Source organism: Hibiscus syriacus, unplaced genomic scaffold, assembly GCF_006381635.1.
Source record: "Hibiscus syriacus cultivar Baekdansim isolate YM2019G1 unplaced genomic scaffold, ASM638163v2 tig00111356_pilon, whole genome shotgun sequence".
Taxonomy (NCBI): domain Eukaryota; kingdom Viridiplantae; phylum Streptophyta; class Magnoliopsida; order Malvales; family Malvaceae; genus Hibiscus; species Hibiscus syriacus.
The window spans coordinates 1,465,365-1,480,661 of NW_024063068.1; the positions used below are offsets into that span (position 1 = coordinate 1,465,365).

The 15,297-nt window shown below is 31.5% G+C and overlaps 1 protein-coding gene across 1 annotated transcript; it reads right to left on the bottom strand.

The window, feature by feature from the left end:
• Window positions 1-254: 254 nt before the first annotated feature.
• LOC120159321 (phospholipid:diacylglycerol acyltransferase 1-like) lies at window positions 255-4,428 on the bottom strand. Its single transcript, XM_039169937.1, has 6 exons — window positions 3,766-4,428; window positions 3,000-3,222; window positions 2,526-2,809; window positions 1,571-1,898; window positions 1,160-1,419; window positions 255-1,032 (listed from the first exon to the last, which is right to left on the bottom strand). Exons 1-6 carry the CDS (start codon window positions 4,251-4,253, stop codon window positions 549-551), a joined length of 2,067 nt encoding a protein of 688 aa, XP_039025868.1. The 5' UTR covers window positions 4,254-4,428; the 3' UTR covers window positions 255-548.
• Between the last annotated feature and the right edge of the window lie 10,869 nt (window positions 4,429-15,297).

Here is a 15,297-nt window from a genome sequence, read left to right on the forward strand (position 1 = left end):
CATCTGGTAGATGAAAAACTTCTCAACCTTATTGTTCATGTTCCAGAAACAATGTGCGATAGTTATACTCCTCTCGTTTTGGTTATTGTTGATCTATATGAGTGTGAATGCATCTCCCCCGGTGTATGAATGCATGTTATATGCAAATGCAAGCATAGACGAAGAGATTTATTAGAGTAATCAATTAATAGAATGTTTTATCTCAAGATTTCGGGGCAAGTGCCCCTAGCATTTGAAGGAGCCTGGGGCTGGCATATCCTAACGTGGGATGCCATTTTCATGGACCATAATTCGGCGCTCTTTTGGTTATTCAACACAAAGGGATAATACAACGTTTGCAAATACCTTTTTTCTTCAACTTAATCAACATCCCGAATACCTCTGCGTGGACCACTACCACCGACCATGGATAGCTCATCAAGTAAACCCCAAGGAGAAGTGAAAGAAGATCATTGCAATCACTGAACGAATGACTGCAAAAAGGCTAGCATGACTCATCATAAAACAGATAAGCCACAATTGAAGAGCTTATCTCTTCAGTTCAGAATCTAGAGCTGTATGTTGATCCTTTCGGACAACTTGAATATATTGGTATAAACATTATCTCCACCGATTTCTTCACCAGAAGCCCCTGCTGCAACTCGGAGAACATCCTCGATCAAAGCGAAGTTCCCCAACAAATCAACATGAGAACCACTTTGAGTGCCTCGACCTTCTAGGAGATTAGCCGGAGGGGCATGTTTGTACTCCCGTATGTACGTACGAATTCCTGAGGGATTGAACCTGGTTTTACCCCGCCAACCTTTCGCACACATGAACCCTGCACTTATAACAGGAACTGTTTCGTCTCCATCACCGGACAGAACACCACCTTTTAGACATGAATCTTCACTATCACCATCAACCGAGGTGTCGATCTGAAACGGAATATTGCAATCACTGGGAGTCACTACTTTGTAGATATAACCTCTTTCGGTGGAAAGTCCAACTCCATACAATGAGTAGATTTCCATGTCTGGAGCATTTGGTAGCCTGAAGAAACATCCGGTATTTGTCAGAGAACAGTTTAGATTTGATCCAGAACACTAGAAAAGCCAATTACTACACTTCAAAGAAAATATAAAAATTCAATTAGAAATGAGAAGTTGAAGAAACTCACTTTGTTTCTAAGGGGTTGGACCAATATTTGTAATGTCCGTACTTTGGATCATCCAATTCATCGGCTATCCCATACGAAAAATGAGAAGCTCCCCGTGCCATCAACTTGGGGGCAACATAATGAAGCATATCCAAAATTGATCCAGCGGTGTAAACTTTGTGATCCGCAACAGCTTTGATAGCTTTATTGCCCATTTCATGATACTCTAACCATATGTCACAGTTGCTTGAGTTAGCAACCTTATCATCCTTTGCAACATTCTGCTGATCAAACATTAATCAGATATAAACTCCAAATTCTAAGGAACCAGTTATCTCCTAGCATGCAAACCAACTAGCACAATTAATAATAGCCGTCCTGTCGTAATTGCATTTTAATGTATCGTAAAGATGTGATTAATTTGGACATTACCTTGAAATCAGCCCTCTCAAATTTGGAAGAATGCATCTCGGCCCACTCTTTCCCGAATGAAACAAGTCTCCCATAATTCACACCTTTCGTATTACACACATTGTTCTTTGTGTTTTGACTTGTATTATGACTGCTATTGTTCTTCCCATTTTTAACACTAACGTCAAAGGTATCTATTTCAGGTGACCAATCAAACCCACCCCAGATTGTTTCTCCACCTTTGGGCACCATTGAAAAGGTAGCATCCCAAGTTCGAAACATTCGCATTAAATGCTTAAAAGTTTGAAGACCAAATACATCTTTGTCCAAAAAAACTGGTGCTTGAGCCCTGTTTGAACAATGAACATTTCGTCAAGCTCCCAAAACAAAGTAGAAATGCAATCCACCTTGTCTGAAAAACTATTTTCAGTTCCCCAAGAATGAGAGCAAACATGTTGATAGTTTAACGAGCAGAACACGCTTGAATCTTGATAGCATGAAAGCACCAATTTTGATAATCATATAATGAAGAAGAAACTAAAACTTCCTAATGTTTATAACAAAATATACAACCGAAACTGACATTAAATTGTTTAGAAATTGATTAATATTGCAGATTATAATGATTCCTACAAACTGATTATAATCATTTCACTATCAGCATAGAAGCCTTTCGATAGGTCAGATTTATTAATGAATTAAGGTTTGAAACAACATTATTTCAGTAACCTCGATGCCAAAAAAAATAGCATTATAGCTCTTTCTCGCAAAGACATATTTGCATCTCATGATCTATAATGACGAGGAAAGACGAAAGTGGGAAATTTTTATATGTGGAACAGAATTTCTGAGAGCATAATGTCATCTTCAGCATCAGAATTTTGTACCTTTTGGTTTACTCTAATTGCAGCAGAAATATGACAATTCACACACCAAGATAAGAAGAAACAAGTCTGTCCATGAAAAAGAAAAGTACCTGAGATTTGCTATATCCCTGACTTCAATAGAAAAATGCAGTCCTATCGATTTTGGACTACCTAAAAAAGGCGCACCGACGTTCATTACTGCCTTTATGTGCTTGGCACACCAATCTGATCCACCTCCACCACCCCTAGGAGCTGGTGTTTCAACCCATTTCATGAAGTGCAGAAAGTACTGGACTCCCATTGAATGCGGAACAACTACTACCTTTTTCCCACCATGTGTAGCTACCAAGAGTTCAATGTTACTTTTTATTCTGGTTAAAGATTGGTCCCTGACCTGATTTATTCAAATAGACTAATACCGATAAGATAATCCCAGGAACTCGTAAACATAATGCTAATTTAAAACCGTAAGCAACAAAGAATAATGAAATGTAAACATCTGAATTATATGTATGTGAAGAAGCACAAATGTATTTGGTTGAATCAATTTGAGAGGATTCTGAACTTTCAAAATAGGTGCATACCTCAGTGTTCTGAAAAGATAACCTCCAATCGTAAGCAGCCATATACAATGATTTTTCCTCATAGCCAATATGAGCCAAATTAGCTATTATGACAGCCCAAACAAAATAACCTCTTGCAAAATAATCAGCTGCCACAAGTCCAGATACTGGCCTGACCCTTATACCAGGAGGGTCGAATCCAGTTTCGTTATCTAGTGATATGTGCTCTAGCCAGCATAATGGTCTGCAACAAAATCGGGAGAACAGTTGGAGTATGAACTTTAGTAAACTCCATGAACAACTTAACTTTTCTTCAGTTATGTAGAAGATAAACACAAAATTGTCCATTACAACTAAAGGCCTTCCCATTTTGTAACCAAAAACAATCTAAAAGGTAAACTCAATACATCAACCATATGCAAAAGATTAAGTAAGCAACTATTGTAATCTTCTTAGCATCTCCAGTGAAGCCAATAGTACTTCAAAAGTTAAACAACATATGATCCAACAGAGTAAACAAGTTAGACAGAGATCAAGTTGCAGTAAGAGTAGCCAAAGTTACCTTTCTAATGTCTCATAAACAAATATGAAAGCAAAGGAAGAAGCATTTGCAACAAACAAAAGGTTATCATTTTATTATTAAAACAACAATAAGAAAGAAAGAAAGTGAAGAAGCTAATTGATTATATATATATAAAAAAACAAATGGAAAAAACACTTTCCTGACATGCATTTCTTCTAAGGAGGGCAAAACCCAGAATTAAAAAGAAGGGGGGAAAAACGAAACCTTCTATAAAATTCTCCAAACGAGCCACCCCAAAGGCGTTTCCCAATCAACCCTTCAGCACACTGGCGCCCTTCCCAAAGCTTGAGCCCACCAGTTACAATCCCAGGCACGAGCACCACAGGGTGGTTCGCCATCAAGCCCTCTTTCCTCAACTTGACACCGGGCGGGTCCGGCAATGGCCCCGTAACCACCATCGCCACGTATTGCGGGATTGAATCGGGCATTGCGTTGTATAAGAACAACAGGAACCACCACACGGAACATACGACACCAATGAACCAACAACAATTGTCCCAACACGACCCTTTCTTATAGCTATAACTTCGTCTTTGGGAGCTCTTGTATTGGTTTTTCTTTTCATCTTCTTTTTCGAAGCTGGGATCGAGGATATGCGATTTTGAGGAATCTGGTACCTTCCTCAGCCGCAAAAACGACATCGTTCCAGACCCCAAGTAGGACGTATAAAAACCAAGCGTTTTGCAGCTCATTTCTGAGAAGTGAGAACTTTAATTCCGAAACTCTTCACATTCAACAGGCTAAGGACCCTTTCAACGGTACTCCTCACGCCGGTCGCCGGCGGAGTTGTACTGAGAAGAATCACGAGAGTGACAGCTATTTATGCTCGAATCATTCCTTTTCTTTAGTTTCAAATCCCCCTGGCAGTGGAAGGGATGAGATTCCGGCGAATATGAATGATCAATGAGCAATGGAAGAAGCTGTCTGTTAACTCTCGTTAATCGGAGAGCGGTGGGATTCGGAGGTGGGTTGAATCAAACTTTAAAGTGTCTCTGAATTCATGTACGTTTTATTGAAGTAATAAAGCCGAAGGGAAGCCGACTTTTTTTTATTATATTTTTAAAATCGTACCTAATATAATACTTTTATTCTGATTTAGTCACCCATCTTTAATTTTTTTAACAGTGATATTGATGTGCAGTTTTTATTTTCCAATGAAGACATGATATTATGGGTAGTTCTGCGGTGCGGCGCTTAAAAAACGGTTAATATACGGCGTGATCGGTTAAACAAGTGACCGGTTAAAATTTAGACCGGTTATGTTATATTATTTAACCGGAAATATTATAAAGTACAATAACATACTAGGTAGCGCTTATATAATGTAATAGGTAGCGCTTATATTTACCTATTTTATAAGTAAACCGGTATATTTATACCGATAGCATTACAAATTTACCTATTACATTATATTATATTATATTGAAAGTGTCCATACTTTTTATAAAAAGGATCGATATTTCTTTTAAAGTTATGTAATTTATGTTTCAATTTTTTTTAATAGTGTTTTATGTTTTCCACCTATAATATTAATTTAATAATTTCATTTGCACAAAAAATTATTTGATTGTTTTGATATTTTATAAAATATTATTTAGAATTTTTAATTTAATAATAATATATATCGTAACGTAAAAAATAAATCATTAGACGTCTATAATTACTAAATTAATATCTTAAAACTCACTCAAAAGATAACCTTAAATTAATGTTTTCCACAGTGAGCATTGCAAATTTACCTATTACATTATATTATATTGAAAGTATCCATACTTTTTATAAAAATGATCGATACTTCTTTTAAAGTTATGTAATTTATGTTTCAATTTTTTTAATAGTGTTTCATGTTTTCCACCTACAATATTAATTTAATAATTTCATTTGCACAAAAAATTATTTGATTGTTTTGATATTTTATAAAATAATATTTAGAATTTTTAATTTAATAATAATATATATCGTAACGAAAAAAATAAATCATTAGACGCCTATAATTACTAAATTAATATCTTAAAACTCACTCAAAAGATAACCTTAAATTAATGTTTTCCACAGTGAAAAAAGTATGGACACTTTTATAAAAAGGATAGACACTTTACAATATAACCACTACCTATTACATTATATAAACGATACCTATTACATTATATAAGGGCTACCTATTACATCATATGTTTACCTATTATATTGAAAGTGTTCATACTTTTTATAAAAAGGATCGATACTTTTTTTAAAAGTTATGTAATTTATGTTTCAATTTTTTTAACAGTGTTTCATGTTTTCCACCTACAATATTAATTTAATAATTTCATTTACACACAAAATTATTTGATTGTTTTGATATTTTATAAAATATTATTTAGAATTTTTAATTTAATAATAATATATATCGTAACGTAAAAAATAAATCATTAGACGCCTATAATTACTAAATTAATATCTTAAAACTCACTCAAAGGATAACCTTAAGAACACTTGAAGAAGCAAGAGAACAACTATCCAAGCAATCAAAAACGAGAAAATCCCAACATGATAACAATTGAACATATCATATCAATGTTCAAACTCAAGTTGTAGATTTTGATTTCCTTTTGCTTAGCATCATATGAGATTTGGATTTTGATTTCCTTTTGCTTGGCACCATATGAGCTTTGGATTTTGATGAGCATCGGAAGTATTTCAGACTTATGATTTGGGTGGTACTCAACTTATGATTTTAGTTGCTATTTGTTACATTTCTTGTATACCACCCAGATCATACGCCCGAAACGTTTCTGACGCTTTAAAGTTAACCAAAAAATAAAATGGTCGGGATTTCCCTCGCGTTTATACGTTGGAAAAAAAACAATGGAAATTAGGAATAATCAATGATAACATGCATATTGGCTTGGGCTAATATTTATAGTGGAGCCGAAATATATATTGAAATTCAAACTCAAATTGAAATTTAAATTCAAACTCCAATTACATATGAAATGAATTTGAAATGCAGTGTTAAATTGAACATGAAAATTGCATAATTGATTCATACTGTTCAAGTAACATGCTTTATGAACCATCAAGCTAAAAGACAATATTGATTGAGTTCAAAGCTGAGTTGTGAGTTGATGGAAGGTAGCCAATCCTCCGGAGTGACTTTTGAGAATCGTAGCATATGGTCCAGGCGAGCAAATCGATAACCTAACAAAATTAATTACACAATCAGAACATATTCAATAAGTTTTAACATTTTCTACTTTCTACTTACCACACCGCCAACCCATTCCGTAGGCTTCAACGTTGCAACGTCGTATACAGTAGCGAATTGATTTCCCATTGAGATTACAGAATATCTGTATGAATCATTAGGATTAATATGTTGTCATGAAATATTTAAATATCACTCACAAAACAATATATTTCACTTACCCCGATTCTAACTCGCTATTCCATAAATAATCACAAATTGCAGCTTCGATGTCATCAATTCCGCTTGGAATATCCGCTTTTTCAACCTACAATTTTGCATACAAATTTTTGTCACAACAACATAATAAAAATCAAATTAAGTATTCTTTTATTAAACTTACCTTCTGCTTCTTCTTCTGGGGTGCAGGACATTCCGAATCCAAAACTGCTGCTATAACACTCTCCGGTGTATAAATGACATCGACTTCCTTCCTCCTCATTTCTTCCATCTCTTATTCTTCCTCCTCCCTCTTTTCTTCTTCATATTTTTTCAGTTCATCGTACTTTTTTTCTACATAGCTCTTCATCTCTTTTATTTCACCCTTCAATTGAGCTCCTTCATCCGAGTATTTATCAACCACCCCCTTCACCCCCGTAAGTTCACTCCTCAAATCCACAACCTCCTTCACCACTCCCTCAAATTTTTCTCCCGTCACCATCTTAATATCACCCCTTAACACCCCAACTTCTTTCACCACTTCACCCCTCAACACCTCTACTTCTTTCACCACTCCATCTATTTTTCCTTCCACTACCCCCTTATGCCTCTCGAGTGTATCTTCGACTCTCTCGAGTTTCTCTACGACTTTATCAAGTTTCTCTTCGACTCTTGATTGTCTTTGCATGATTTCAAATTGGAATTTTTTGATATCAGCCAATTCAGACATCAAAATGTCGAAGTTACTCTGTTTTGCTTCACCGTCGTCCCACTCACCGTCATCCCCCAATACAACCATCCCTCCTTTCTTCTCCTCTGCCTCCACTGCCTCATCTACATCCTTGCCAATAACCTTCAAAATTAAATTACAATATTAAGACATTGATTATATTCTTAATATTATTTAATTACATTTATTACCATTTCTTGCTTCTTCCCTCTATCCAACTTCAACTTCACTATCACTCTAACCACCTCTTCCTTCCCCCATGCACGGATGCGTGCCACTCCGGTTCTTTCATAAGCCGGCACTGCCTCACAGCCCGACCAAAAATTGAACAGTGCAACCTGCATTTATAATAAAATTTATATTTTTATATAAAAACACAAAAAAGTGATTCAACTCATTTACCTCTAAGATTGCTATGCACCCTTTGAGGTATCTCTGGCTGCCCTTTTTAAAGGTGATTATTGATTCAATCAATCTCGAATGGATATTCAGCCCAATTGAATTCACCCTTCAAGCCTTCATCGCAAATGAGCTTCATATATTCCTTGTTCGTTGACGTATCACCCGTTGGACAAAGAAATATCCCGACAAGGTACAATAGAACTCGGGCCTTCAGCTCATCCCCCCAGTAAGATCCACTTTTGATATCCTCTTCAACTTCAGCATATGTCACCTTATGATTCAAACCATATTTGGAGGCAAGTGCTTTCCAGTTCTTACTCCTACAGACTTCTATAACACTTTTGCCTTTGTTTTGTACCCCCAATACGGCTGCAGCAGTCGATACCCCCAGAGGGAATGAATAATCACAATACTTAGCCATACATTGACTGACGTCAAATTGTGCCATCAAGGATCGACACAATTCCCTCCGAATAGGTCGATCCCTTACTCCGATCAACGATCCAAAACCTATTTCTCCCAGCACATTCAACTGACCCTTCTCCTTAAGGTGTTTAATTAATAAATTCACCCTTTTAATGCTGCATCTTGTCGACACTTCCTACATTTTTTAACAATATATAATGTTATAGTTCTTATATATTTTGTATCAACGTATTTACAAGTTTAATGAATACCTTATTTTCATGTGCTTTCCTCCGTTCTTTGTATTCTTTACTATCATTCCTTGACTGTGTGATGTAAGGTTCCTTTTCAGCATCACTCATTGAATTCCATTTGAACCTCACATCTTTTTTCACCTAATATTAAACATAAACGTTTCTTAATCAATACATTAACACTAAATACTAATACTACTCAATGTCAATTTCATTTTACATACCGAACCGCTCTGTGTGCCATCTCCCTTCATCCTTTTGCATTCGGCCATACTGTTAACATTTAAAATTTGTAATCAATTTAAAGTTTATCGATACTTTAATCCAATTACCATTTCAACAATAATAACAAAAAGACATTGATACTTACTAGAAGTACATATATCCACCCTTTGGTTGCTTTAGAGTCTCGGCCTCAATTTCAAAGTCATCTGCTCCACCAACAATTTTCCAACCCATTGACTCCATTTTTCCTTCATATATCAGTTTACGCAAATCAAATTATTTTGTTACATACACTTTTCAATATACAAATATAGATAACTACTCTTGGGTAAAACGGTTTTCTTCAAAAGAATTTGAATGGCCACACCAAAATGTGTCGGCACATTTATACAACCTATAATATCATTTTCTACCTATAATATTAATAAAGTATCGACATTTATATTTTTCCTTGAATATCTATCTCTACCTGCAATCGGTCCCAAATGCTTCCTTACTCCAAAACCCCAAACAACACATAAAAAACCCTATCGCGATTACTGTAATAATAAAAAATTAGGGTTTCGACAACATACTTTTCGATTCGACTGCAGCAACAAACAAACAAACTTCGCTTTAGAAACGCCTTTTGAAATGCAGCAATAATTACTCTTCGATTTCAAAAACTCGTCCGTTCTATCTTTTTTCAGAGGATATTTAGCTATGGCCTTTATATTTTCGTCGGATATGTTATTTATATTTAATCGATACAAATACAAAAGTGTCGATACTTTTATGTCAGGTGTCGATACTTTCGAAAGGATAATTACCTATTTCTTTGAAAGTGTCGATAATTTATTACACGTACTTACGAGAGTATCGACACTTTCAATATATCCGGTATCATTTTACCGGTTTTATCATTTTGATACCGGTTTTATCATATTTTTACCTGTTTATCGTTGTGGATCGATATATTTTTTAAAGTATCGACACATTATAGGCACTATAACTGCTTCTCTTTTAAATTCACAAAGTGTCGATCCTTATATAACGTATCGACACTTTTAAATTTACCGGTTTTATCATTTTGTTACCGGTTTTATCATATTTTTACCTGGTATATCGTTTTGGATCGATATATTTTTTAAAAGTATCGACACTTTTTAGGATTTAAAACTGCTTTAAAAGTTATATAATTTATGTTTCAATTTATTTAATAGTGTTTCATGTTTTCCACCTACAATATTAATTTAATAATTTAATTTACACAAAATTTTATTTGATTGTTTTGATATTTTATAAATATTATTTAGAATTAAATTTAACAATATTAACCAAATATAATAATAAATATGTTTTCAACAGTGAAATAAGTATGGACACTTTTATAAAAATGATATATACTTTTTGAAAGTTATGTAATTTATGTTTCAATTTTTTAATAGTGTTTCATGTTTTCCACCTACAATATTAATTTAATAATTTCATTTACACAAAAAATTATTTGATTGTTTTGATATTTTATAAAATATTATTTAGATTTTAAATTTAACAATATTAACTAAAGATAATAATAAATATATTTTCACAGTGAAATAAGTATGGACACTTTTATAAAAAGGATAGATAATTTACAATATAACAGGTAAAAATATGACAAAACCAGATTCATTATGACAAAACCAGTAAAATTTACTTAATATGTTAAAAGTATGGACACTTTTATAAAAAGGATAGATACTTACCGATAACCAAAGTTTACCGGTTACCAAATTTTTTAATAGTTTTTCATATTTTCTACCTAAAACATTATTAGTTGTCAACATAATAGGTACCGCTAAACCGAATTTATTAAATACATTTTAATGTATCCGGTAATGCTGTATATTAGCCGTATATTAACCCGCCTTTCCTGAGACATTCTCTGATATTATCTTATGATGATATGTTAATATCATCATTAAGTTTTTAACAATGATGATCAAAATAGAGTCAAAACGTAATATAATGTATAATTTTAAAAAAATAATAGTTGGATGATCAAACTAAAAACATATATAGGATTTTATGCTAGGGAAGGATTTATATAAATTTTTAAAGGGAAATGCACTTATAAAATTTTAGAGGAAGTGAACTTATAAAATTTTAGAGAAAGTTAAACTTTAGCCCTTTTACTAATATTTTTTTATCAGTTTGACCCCTCAACTTTTATTTACTTATCACGTTAAGTCTCTTGAGCATTTCCGTTAAGAAAGTCTGGCACGACCCAAACAAATTTACCACATGTAATAAGAAAAATAAAAGATATATTGAAAATTTTAAAAAGAAATAGAAATTCAAACAAAACTATTATTAAACGTGGATAATTTATGTGATAGACATGGCAAGATTTTAATGACTAACCCAAAAAAATGAAAAGGGTTAAACAAAAATTTTACTATAGTACAAGAGTCATTTTATGTATTAAACCCAAAAATATTTATTAGTTCGTAAATAATTGTCAACTTCTTGAACTTTCTGGATTAGTATCATCAACGTAGTATCAATGTAGGCCATATCACAGATTTTATCATTCTACTTTTTATATAGAATAATGGTTCGTTTAACCTTTTATCATGTTGAAAAGAGTTGATGTTATTAAAAGTCTCTTTAGCATTTCAAAAAGTTTATTTTAATCCTCCTATTATTAAAAGAGGTATTTTAGTCCTACCAATTTATAAATTAACCGAATTTAATTTTTCGATAGAAAGAATCAATTAGCCCATATATTTAGAAAACCGAGCGAATAAGGATGACCCGTTGAAATGTTAATTTTTTTCTTTGATACGTGTGCAACTTTGATTGGATAAGTTTTATAAAAGTTAAAAACTTCAAAACAATTATTAAAAGCAATATAAAACTAAAAATCATTCATGAAATACAATTTAAACAAGTCTAAACAATATTTAAGAAATTATAAAAAATAATAAAATAAAAAAGTATATTTTTTAATGATAAAAGATGATTTAATGTTTAAAATAATTTGAATTCGAGTAATTTTATCTATATGAAGTATATTTTTTGAAACAAAAATATGATAAATATTATTATGAGACAATAAAATTATATTTTAAAAATTAAAATTCCTCCAATTATAATTCAGTCTTTTTAATTTTCAATAATTCAAATTACTATAGGTTCGACCAGTCTACAATAATGAAAAGTATGGGACGACTTTATAAGATCTGGAAGAGGGAAAAGGGTAAAAAAAGGAAAAGAATTTAATCGTTCACTTTATAATCATTTACCAAAAATAAACTAACATTAATTGATTATGCAACAAATCATAATATACATTTTTTATGAAATATAAAATATAAATATAAATAATCAAATAAATGAATTCGTAAAGTGTCTCAGTTAAAGAAAATATTTTCTACTTAGAGGTTTTGGGTTCAAGTAGTTGTACTGATTACAAGTGATAGTATATGTTCTAAAGATTTCCGATCATTTGACAATGAACGCTCAAATATCCTGCGATCGCTAATAGTCGAACTCAAAGCTTCTAGAAATAATAACCATATTTTTAATTACTGAAGTCACTTAATTCATACATCTAGTTGCCTAATTTTTTCTTTATCATTCATTAAGACTCAATAAAAGACATAATTCATGTTTTAACTTATAAAAATTCATCATTTATTAAAGAATTTAATATTTAAAAATCACTTGATTTAAATTTTAAAAATAATTTGTATCAATAGTAAAATTTAAACAATAAAAGTCAAACTAAAAAATCTGTCATTAAAAGTAAATAAACAACTTAAGCGAATAAAATAAATTCTATTTTAAGAGGTAAGCAGCCTCTACCCAATTCAAATTATTTTAATTATGGAATATAAAAAATATTAAAATAAATATATTTTATTATTCTATTTTTTGGTATAACATTCGTTATTCGATCTATTTATCGACTAATCCAGGTCGGGTACTGCAGAGGAAATGACGACCTTCTCAACCCAGTTTGCTCCATTCACAATCACCAGGATTTGAACCCCTGACCTTACTTAAGGGATTAGTGTCTCATCCCACTAGATTAAAAAGTAAATAAACAACTTAATCGAATAAAATAAATTCTATTTTAAGATGTAAGCTGCCTCTACCCAATTCAAATTATTTTAATTGTGGAATATATAAATATTAAAATAAAAATATTTTATTTTTCTATTTTAAAATATTGAAATGAATTATTATTAGATGGCTTCAAACTTAGCCAATGCAAGTCAAAGTTTAAACAAATATCTTAAATTTTTCTTCCGTTTACATGACTCAACCTAGGAACACATTTAATATTAAGATATAGACATTTGATCCATATAGGACCTCCGTTTACTCTGTCTCTCTCTCTATTGAAGAAAAGGGCTTCGTTAAAACCCCTTCTTCGACCTACAAGGGAAAAAATGCCCATAAAATATATTAACCAGGATAAATGTCATGATTTACAGCATAAACAATAATTCAAGATAAATCGAATAAAAAAACAATGCAGATTTTCTATAAATATAAACTATTTCGGATTAATAATTGAAATTACAATCTCATAATTAAAATTTTATAATAGTTTTCACATAATATGACAGTTTTGGTTACTTAAGTTGCGTGAAGGAAATATATTTTCTAATTAAACACATGTCCGTAAATATGCAAATGTGTTATATGTCAAAATCAAATAAACATTTATGGACAGTAGGAAACAAGAAGATATTTACTGGAAAAAAGAAGATATTTATTAGAAAAAAACAATGAGTTAATCTCAACTATTTTTTCATTCATTCAACGATTCTAAATATGTCTTATATACTTACTTATAAATTGAGGATATCTTATTTCAATAGTTGCATAAGAGAACTAGAACTTTTGAGAATGTTGTCAGTTGACTCAAAAGAATATAGGTACCAAAATATCTGTAATTGTCTGTGGTGCATTTGTTGGAGCAAAGATAAGAAAAAAATCAAAAGTTTTAGACACTAAAAGACATACAAGGAAAGTTGGCCTAATCAACCTATCTTAATTCAAGTGGTAAATATTTTCTCCATACAATTTTTCTCTTTCATGTTGGTTTATATGATTTTATTATATTTTAAACATGATTAAAAGTCTGTTTGTTTCATTGAAAATATTTTTTGAAAAATATTTCTCGTAAAATAAATTATATTTTCTTGAAAACATTTTTGAAAAATATTTTACGGTGTTTGGAAGAGGATGTGAAAACCATTTTTCAGTAGTTGATGATTTTTTAAAATTCAATAAATAATATTATGTACCATAAAACTTAATATTATTATTTTTAAAGTATTAGAATAATTTATTTATTTATTATTAAAATATTATTTCTATAATTTTATTAATAAAAATATTAATATTAGTACATTTTATTAAAAATTATATTAATTATTTATTAAAGTAATAGTATTATATTATATTAATATAAAATGCATCCATTTTCTTTTTAATTTTTATCACCATTGTCAAACATAATAGCCTTCAAAGACTCAAAATACCTTCCTCATTGGAAACTGATAAAATATCATCATTCTAAATCCCTTTTCAAAGGTTTCAACACATATTTCTTCATTCATTCATCCTAAATTGATTGAACTCTTGATTTTAAATTTTGAATACATCAAATTCAATTTTTGGGTAAGTCCTCAAAACCTAACCTTTTCAATTCAATTTTTCATATCAAAATTGTTGAAATAGGTGATTTTAAAGAACTCATATATGGTGTAAAAAATTATGTTTATGAGGAGAGTATTATCCATTTACCAATTTAATATAAAATCTTAATTTTTATCATACACCCACAAGATGTTTAATAAATTGTCTCGAGAAATTTCACCCGATACTCAATTTGGCCAACTTTATATTTTGAACATGAAATCAGTTTTAAATTCGTCTAAAAATCATTTTTAGCTCCTAAACAAAAATTATCCTCTAAACTTTCTTTTTTTCATAAATTTTTAAAAAGAAAGCCTAAGTAGAAGTCCATGGCTTCTAAAAGGAGAGGTGTCAATTTTGATTCAAACCCTCCGTTCAATTCGGGATTAGTAGGCCTGTAAATGAACTGAACGTTCAGCGAACCGTTCATGAACCGTGCGGCGGGAAGTTCGTTTATGTGCGTTTATTTATTAAATGAACGAACATGAACAAGATTTTGTGTTCGTTTAATTAAATGAACGAACATGAACATAGGTCTCGTTCGTTCATTTACGTTCGTGAACGTTCGGTTATGTTCGTTCGGTTATGTTTGTTTATGTTCGTTCGATTATGTTCTTTTATGTTCGTTTATTTATGTTTAACTCAATCTTCTTAAA

Bases quoted from the DNA above. Each gene is read 5' to 3' on its own strand.
- LOC120159321 (XM_039169937.1), bottom strand. From the start codon at position 4,253: ATGAGCTGCAAAACGCTTGGTTTTTATACGTCCTACTTGGGGTCTGGA. The intron at 2,810-2,999 runs GTATGCACCTAT...TGAATAAATCAG, and splicing joins TATCTTTTCAGAACACTGAG to GTCAGGGACCAATCTTTAAC. The intron at 1,420-1,570 runs GTAATGTCCAAA...TTTGATCAGCAG, and splicing joins TTGAGAGGGCTGATTTCAAG to AATGTTGCAAAGGATGATAA.